This window comes from Hippocampus comes, unplaced genomic scaffold (genome assembly GCF_001891065.2).
Source record: "Hippocampus comes isolate QL1 unplaced genomic scaffold, H_comes_QL1_v1.1 scaffold189, whole genome shotgun sequence".
NCBI classification, from domain to species: Eukaryota; Metazoa; Chordata; class Actinopteri; order Syngnathiformes; family Syngnathidae; genus Hippocampus; species Hippocampus comes.
In genome coordinates, this window is record NW_017804802.1 from 386689 (window position 1) to 395084 (window position 8396).

Below are 8396 nucleotides of genomic sequence, written 5' to 3' on the forward strand. Positions count from 1 at the left end.
GGGGGGGTGGGCGCGCCTCATCGGTGACGCATGGGAATTGTCCTGGTTTCCGTGGAGACGGCAGCAGGGAGCGGGTGAGGGAGCAAGCGGTCTGGCCGGACGGATCGAGGCCGGCCAGACGGCCTTCGTCCCGCCCCGACTTTGTCCCGCCGTTGGCTGGCGACCAGTTGAGGGTGTACCCCGCCTACAGCCCCGCGACAGCCGGGAAAGAGGCTCCGGCACGCTTGCGACCCTCCTGAGGGGAAGCCGCTTGGGTAACGGATGGAGAAGTGTCTGTCCTGTACTCCTCAAGAACGGCCCCCCCGCGAATGTCGTCCGGTGAAATGAATTGCACTGGGAGTTTTTCCTACGGCCTCACCGTCTTTTTTTTCTCTTCTCTATTTTGGCACGCAGGATTTCCAGCTGTCTCTCATCGAGCGGCGCATCATGGAGGAGATTGAGCTGAGCATCCTGAGGATCACTTACGAAGAGCTGCTGGCGGAGGACGGCGAGCGGACGGAGATTTGCGCAGACCGCGAGGCCATGGCGCCCACCTTTGACACGCTGGTGAAGAACTACCGCATCGCGGAGGGAATGGGCGTCACCTTCCACTGCAGGATGCTCGGAGTGCCGGCGCCCAAGGTGAGCGACCCCAAGACATTTTTCTGCGGTCCGCTTGGATCGCAAACTTCAACCTGAGGAGCGAGAGAGTTCCTAAAAAGTTGCACTCAAGAAATCCCTTTGATTCGGGAGCAGGCAATGAAGAATGATTGCGATACGTTGGCGGTCATTCCGACTTCCTTCCTCGAATGAGCAAGATTTGCCAGAAAAAAAAAATTGGCCAAAATCCTCAGTCTGCTTTGGTGTGGCCAGTTCGGCATGGGTCCACCGTTGGGAAAATTTGCTAAATGGGATGATGGCTTGGCTGAACTGGCGTTTATTGTGGCCCAGAAGCGTCCTATTGGGGTTTTTGCCAATGAAAATTGGGGTCGGAAAAAACAAAACTGCTCTCAAAAACCAGTTGGGAAAAAAACACATTTTCAAGGGTTTCCGTTGACCAAAATGTCCAAGTTGATGTCAGCGGTCTGTTGCCGATGTTTTTAAAAAGTGGAAGTTGGAAATGGCAAAACTGGACTCTGTGCTCACGTGAGCACAGATTAAAAATAAGCAAGCGAGGTGGACACGAGCGTCGATCGCAGATCCCTCGGGCACAGCGCCTCAACCACTGCGGATACGGAACCAAAGGTGCTTTTGACAGATGGCCTGGTTCAAAGACGGTCAGCGCATCGGCGCCGGCGGGCGCTACCAGCAGGAAGTTCTTCCGGACGGACGCGCCATCCTGCGACTGGCCGCCGTTCTCCCCGAGGACGAGGGCGTGTACAGCGCCTTGGCCAGCAACGTGAAGGGAAACGCCGTCAGCTCCGGGAAGCTCTACGTGGAACCTTCCGGAAGCGCGTCGCCCCACGCGTACGCGGCGCGGCAGCCGGCCGCGCGGAGGATCCGGTAAGCCTTTTCGGACGGACGGAAATCTGAAAAGGGAGCGGGCGTTGCGGCGTTGTTGGGGCCTGAACGCACGCGCGAGCTTTCAACGGCGTCTCGTTGCGGTGTTGCTCGTTGTTGCTGTTAAGGTCCACGTCGCCTCGGTCACCGAGCCACTCGCCGGACCCTCCCCTCAGTCGCTCTCCCAGTCCTTCTCCCGGACCTTCTCTGGCCCGAAGGCTCGTCGATACGGACGCGGCTCAGCTGGACAGACTCTACAAGCCCGTTTTCGTCGTGAAGCCCGTCTCGTGTCAGTGCTCCGAAGGGCAAACCGCCAGATTTGACCTGAAGGTGGTCGGCAGACCCATGCCCGACACGTACTGGTTCCACAACGGTGAGTCATAGGCTCTTCCCGTCAAACGCTCGCTGTCGCGCTTGTCGGTCTTGTCTGATGACGACGTCTTGGACTTGACGCGTGCGCGCGCGTGTGCTCTGTTGCGCAGGACAACCGGTGGCCAGCGATCAAAGCCACAAGATTGTGATTAAAGAGGACGGTACTCAGTCCCTGATCGTCACCCCGGCCATGCCGCGTGACTCGGGCGAGTGGACGGTGGTCTCTCAGAACAGGGCCGGACGCTCATCCATCTCAGTCACGCTCGCCGTCGATGGTAAACAGAAGAGCTCGTCTCTTCCTCCTTTTGGATGTCGTCGACGCTTCAGTGTTTTTTGTTTTCCAGCCAAAGAAAGTTTGCTGCGCCCGCAGTTCACGGACAGGCTGAGGAACATCAGCGTGAAACAAGGAACTTTGGTGCAACTGGCCGTCAGAGCCATCGGGAACCCCTTGCCGGAAATTGTCTGGCTCAAAGACAGCGACATTGTCACGCCTCGCAAGCATCCGCACATCGAGTAGGTTCGACCTTACTCCCTGAAAACTGTTTTGTTGCTGTGCTCTCCATTGTAAACCCCCCCGAACATCTAGACGCCTCACGAAAACTTTGGGCTTTGGAGTGTCAGTTCACTCAAAGGCACGATAACAGGAAGTTTGCCCTTTTCCTCCGCGCTCCCAAACAGCGAGACGTGCAAAAGGTATTCACGTATTCAACAGCTGACCGTGTTCTATTAAGAAAGTTTGCACAAGGTCAGACTTAAGTTGAGCAAACAATCAGTTCATCCCAAAGTCGCGGGCTCCAAGACCCGAGGATCCAAGCGGCTCGCCGTCACTCAGCGCGACTTTCCCGAGTAACGCAAAGGAAAAAAAAAACTCGGCTTGACCTGACAATTGTGTTCCAGGATCGAAGGAACCAGAGGAGAAGCGACGTTCCGGATCCCGTCGGCGTCAGCTTCAGACAGCGCCTGGTACACGGCCACGGCCATCAACAAAGCCGGCCGGGACACCGCCCGCTGCAGAGTCAACGTGGAGACGGACTACCCCGAGCCGCAGCCCGAGAGGAAGCTGATCATCACCAAAGGGACCTACAAGGCCAAAGAGATCGCCGCCCCCGAGCTGGAGCCCCTGCACCTCCGCTACGGCCAGGAGCAGTGGGAGGAGGGAGACCTTTACGACAAAGAGAAGCAGCAGAAGCCGCAATTCAAGAAGAAGCTGACGTCCGTCCGGATGAAGAAGTTCGGCCCCGCTCACTTTGAGTGCAGGCTGACCCCCATCGGCGACCCCACCATGGCGGTGGAGTGGCTCCACGACGGCAAGCCCCTGGAGGCCGCCAACCGCCTGCGCATGGTCAACGAATTTGGCTACTGCAGTCTGGACTACGAGGTGGCGTACGCGCGCGACAGCGGCGTCATCACCTGCAGGGCCAGCAACAAGTTCGGAGCGGACCAGAATTCGGCCACCCTCATCGTCAAGGACGAGAAGGGCCTGGTGGAGGAGAGCCAGCTGCCCGAAGGAAGGATCGGCGCGCACAGGATGGAGGAGATGGAGCGCGTGGCCCACGAGGGCGCGCCCGCGGGCGTGGCCGCCGACGAGCGCGCCGAAAAGACCAAACCGGACATCGTCCTCCTCCCGGAGCCGACCCGGGTGCTGGAAGGCGACGTCGCCCGATTCCGCTGCAGAGTGACCGGTTACCCCGCGCCCAAGGTCAACTGGTACCTCAACGGACAGCTCATCCGCAAGAGCAAGCGCTACCGACTGCGCTACGACGGCATCTACTACCTGGAGATCGTGGACGTCAAGTCCTACGACACGGGCGAGGTCAGGGTGGTTGCGGACAACAACCTCGGCTCCACCGAGCACACCGTTAAGCTGGAGATCGAGCAGAGGGAGGACTTCAGGACGCACCTTCGTCGGGTCCCTGAGCCCAAAGCGACCGAGACTCTGCCGGAACCGGGAAGGATGCCCTTTGAGGTGGTGAAAGTGGAGCGAGACTCGGATGACGGTCGGCAGAGAGAGATCGTCAAGTTGAAGAAAGCCCAGAGGATTATTCACGCAAAAGCCACCGAGGAGTCGGAGGAGCTGAGAAGCAAGTTCAAGCGCCGCACGGAAGAGGGCTATTTCGAGTCCATCACGGCCGTGGAACTCAAGTCTCGCAAGCGAGACGAATCCTATGAGGATCTTCTGAGGAAGACAAAGGAAGACCTCCTTCATCGAGCCGCGGAGAAGGAGGAGGAAGAGAGGAAGAAAGAGGAAGAGCGAGGCCGGCTCGCCGCCAAGCCACTCAAACCGGAAAGGGTCAAGCTCTCGGCGAGCATGGAAGCTCCCAAAATCCTGGAGCGCATCTCCAGTCAGACGGCGGCGCGAGGGGACGAGGTCAAGTTCAGGGTCCGGGTCGTCGGCAAACCGGAGCCCGAGTGCCAGTGGTTCAAGAACGGCGTTCAACTGGAGAAGAGCGAGCGGCTTTATTGGTTCTGGCCCGAAGACCATTTGTGCGAGCTGGTCATCCGAGACGTCACCCCGGAAGACTCGGCCAGCGTCATGGTCAAAGCCGTCAACTCTGCCGGCGAGACCTCCAGCCACGCTTTCCTCCTGGTGCAAGGTAATGCCGCCTCGACCTCCGCCGCCCGCCGCTCCGCTTGCCTGATGCTGCGTCGTCAGGAGCTGAATGAACAGTCCCCGTTTTGGGTGCCTCGTTTCCGCAATATGTTGGAATGGAAGTGCAGAGCGTCGCCGCCCGATGGGGCCAAATGGCTTTTGTCAAAAATGGTCTCCCGCGAGCGGAAAGGATCCCGTTCTTCTCTGTCGGCTTTCGCGACGGCCGCCGTCGCGGTTCCGCCCGCTTTGCGCCTGCCTTTCCGACCGCAAAGACATTAAATCAGCCGCCGGCGCGCCGCGCCTCAGGCTCGACATAAATCGCATCGCGCGCGCCGCAAAGTAAATTGATGGCTTTGTACGCTCGGTCCGTGTCGCGCGATGACGCAAAGCTTCTGTTTTGGGCGGCGCAGCAAAACAAGTCGTCGCCTTCACGCAGAAGTTGGACGACATCAACGCCAAGGAGAAAGACACCATGGCCACCTTTGAGTGCGAAACCAACGAACCCTTCGTCAAGGTCAAATGGTTGAAGGACAACTGCGAGATCGTCTCCGGAGACAAGTACAGGATGCACTCGGACCGGAAAGCCCACATGCTGTCCGTGCTCATGCTGGAAACGCGAGACGACGGCGAATATTCCTGCGTGGTCGTCGACGACCAACTGGTCAGAACCAGCGGCAAGCTGAACGTGGAAGGTGGGTTGCCTCGCCGACAGACACGGCGAGCGGACGCCTTTTGCATTGTTTTGCATCGGCGATGCGGGAGCGGATCTTGGCATGGGACCAGACTGAAAAAAGCGAGGCGTTGCGAGTCGTCAGCGCTAAGCGCGGATGGTTTGCTGCGCCCTCGCGGCGGGTCTCGCGTTGTCCCGTGAAAAGAGAGAATGGCGCGATTTCCAAAAATGTGAGCCGTGAGCTTCTTGTTGCGCGCTCGCACCGAGCTAGATAAGTGAATGCAACGCGATCTGACGTGGGCCCGACAGGAGCCCCGCTGGAGATCCTGAAAGCCCTCGAGAACGCGGAGGTGCCCGAGACCTACTCCGGAGAGTTCGAGTGCGAGGTTTCCCGCGAGGATGCCGAGGGGGCCTGGTTCTTCGGGGCCCGGCGGCTGTCCTCCAGCAACAAGCACGTCATCTCGTCACGGCGCGGACGCCACAGCCTGTCGGTCAAAGACGTCAACAAGGCCGACCAGGGACAATACTCCTTCGCCGTGGGTGATTTGAAGATGCACGCTTCCCTCAAGATGAAATGTGAGTCCGGGAGATTTTCCTTTCCGACCGGTACGCACCCACGGTGTTCTCGAGCGCCTCACACAATCAGTCAGTGTTTTCGGGAAAGGGCTGTTAACTCCGGAACGTTTGGATTGATCTTGATGTTATTCGTCGGCGTAAACGAATGCGCCGTACTTTGCTTCCTCTGAGACGTTTCCCGTTTCAGACCGCCCGGTGACCCTGCTGCAGCCTCTCGCCGATTTGACCGTCTGCGAGGGGGACGTTGCTCAGATGGAGGTCAAGTTTTCCCAAGGGAACGTCGAAGGCGCCTGGACGAAGGACGGCCAAGCCGTGGCCGTTTCGGACCGCGTGCGCGTGGTTATCGACAAACAGATCCACAGACTCGTCATCGAGGACGCCGGGGAGGACGACTTTGGCGTCTACTCCTTTGAAGTTCCTACTCAGGGGATCTCCACCGCCGCCAAGCTGACCATCCGCAGTAAGTAACGTGCCGGATTGGCCGCCGTTCTTCACGCGCTTTGCCTAATCACGCGCCGCCGGCGTCTCGCATCGCAGCGATCGGGATCCTCATCCCGCTGAAGGACACGAGCGCGGTCGAAGGCACCAAGACCGTTCTGGAGGCCAAAATCTCGGCTCAGGACATCAGCTCGGTCACGTGGTACCACGATGGCGAACGGATGACGCCCGGCGACCGGGTCCAGATGGTGGCCAAGGGAGCCAAGCAGCGCCTCGTCTTCAGTCGGACCTTTGCCTCGGACGAAGGTCGCTACAAGCTGGCGGTCGGCCGGGCCGACACCGGCTGCGGATTGTCCGTGCAGAGTAAGTCGCGCGAAACGGGCTCACGCTCGTCGACGGACTGCTTTTGACTCTCGTTCTTCGCGAGGCGGGTCGAAACGTCACGACGTCGATTCGGGCATTGACGTAGATTGGCCATTCGTATTCAAGACTTCCCTCGTTGATTTTCGACAAATTGACGCTTGCTCCCCCTCTGTCGGGCCTGCCGTTACTTTGGCTCTGAATTCAAGTGAAGCGAGCATACCCGTCATGCAATCCATCTTTATTTCGATTGCGCTTTCACAACAGCTTCAGCGGGAACAAAGCGCTTTACAGAACAGTTAACATAAAAGAACAAAATAATCAAACGCATCACATTAGACGCGGACAGTCGTGCAATCTTCACCGCTTTTCCCTCATCACTTGTTGTCATTTGAAGCAGTTCTTGAGGAAAGAGGAGAGAATCCCCAAGTGTCCTTTCACCAGTGGGTCACAGACGTCATGCTGAAAATGCGCACACGTCTCGTGTCCCATGTCAATCCGCTTCAATTCCAAGCGGCGACTCCCAGTTCCAAATACGCACCGACGCTCCTCTCTCCTCGTCGGCTCCGCGAGCCATCCGTCCATCCAGCCGCGGACCGTCCAACAGCGCCGACGTTTCCGCCGACCGAAACGGGCCTGTGAAAAATGCGGCCATGACAAGCGCCCCGGGCTGCGATCGCTAAATCGAGATGCGGGCCTTGACCGATGCAACAAATCGTTGAGGAAGAGGAGCCGCTGCCGAAAGGGCGTGATCGGTCGGATCTCTTGTTTCTGCTCAAGGTTGTTCAGTTGAGAAATGAACCGAGTTCAACTAGGACTGGCGCTCAAGAAATTAGGCGTTAAGATCCTGGGCGTGTCGTCTTCCGTTACTGCAGAGTAGGGAAACGGGAGGTTTTAACCGGTCCGGGGCTGTCATCGAGGCTAAGATATGAGGCGGACTGCCCCGATGGAGGTCAAGGCCGTTTCGGGTCAACCACTGCTTCTTTTGCGCACACACAGAGACAAACACCGCCGGCAATACGATACAATGGAGCGACCGTTTGGAAATCTCCCGAAATTCCCGACGGCTCACATTTCGCCGTGGCTTAGCGGAGATCCCCCGGGGGACCTTCGCCGCTTCTTCCCAATATGATGCGTCCCTTCCGGTCACGCTCGCCGCTGCCGAGCCTGCGAGCTGAAGGCGACCGGCTGGCCAAGTCCAAAGCCTAGCCCGTCTCTTGCCCAAAGCCGGCCGCGATCGGCCCCGTCTCGCACGTGTGACCCCGAGGCGGAGAAGCGGCATCGAAAATGCACGGACGATAGTCATCTCGCCGCTCCGGACTGTTTTGTGTGCGCAGCTGTCCAGATCGTGAGCGGGATGAAGGACGAGACGTGCGCGGAGTCGGAGAACGTGACTTTTGAAGTGGAAGTGTCTCACCCCGGCATCGACGCCTTCTGGACTTTCAAGGGGCGGCCGCTCAAAGCGGGAGGCAAATTCAAGATGGAGTCCAAAAGCACATCGCACACTCTGACCGTCCTCAATGCCACCAAGGACGAAGAGGGCGAATTCACCTTTGCCGCCGGCGAGAAGACGTGCGCCGCTTTGCTCACCGTCTCAGGTATGACCGATGCGCGCGGGAGCCGGCTTCGGTCAAGGGGCGGCCGCTCAAAGCGGGAGGCAAATTCAAGATGGAGTCCAAAAGCACATCGCACACTCTGACCGTCCTCAATGCCACCAAGGACGAAGAGGGCGAATTCACCTTTGCCGCCGGCGAGAAGACGTGCGCCGCTTTGCTCACCGTCTCAGGTATGACCGATGCGCGCGGGAGCCGGCTTCGGTTGGCGTTTCGCACGTCCGCGCGCGGCAGAAGTTGGGGTGCCGGAGCTGACGTCATCTCCTGCCACCAGGAGGCGCCATCAAGAAGCCTCTTC

General features: G+C 58.8%; 1 protein-coding gene across 1 annotated transcript in view; it reads left to right on the forward strand.

Moving 5' to 3' along the window:
* Positions 1-8396, forward strand: part of LOC109530478 (titin-like) — a 49755-nt gene that overhangs the window by 7854 nt on the left and 33505 nt on the right. Inside the window, exons 16-27 of the mRNA XM_019894300.1 lie at positions 394-621; positions 1238-1482; positions 1608-1852; positions 1962-2126; positions 2196-2364; positions 2749-4445; positions 4852-5133; positions 5421-5687; positions 5875-6147; positions 6225-6488; positions 7823-8076; positions 8121-8271. Of these exons, the coding sequence (XP_019749859.1) occupies positions 394-621; positions 1238-1482; positions 1608-1852; positions 1962-2126; positions 2196-2364; positions 2749-4445; positions 4852-5133; positions 5421-5687; positions 5875-6147; positions 6225-6488; positions 7823-8076; positions 8121-8271 (4240 nt within the window). The remainder of the gene's footprint in view (positions 1-393; positions 622-1237; positions 1483-1607; positions 1853-1961; positions 2127-2195; positions 2365-2748; positions 4446-4851; positions 5134-5420; positions 5688-5874; positions 6148-6224; positions 6489-7822; positions 8077-8120; positions 8272-8396) is intronic.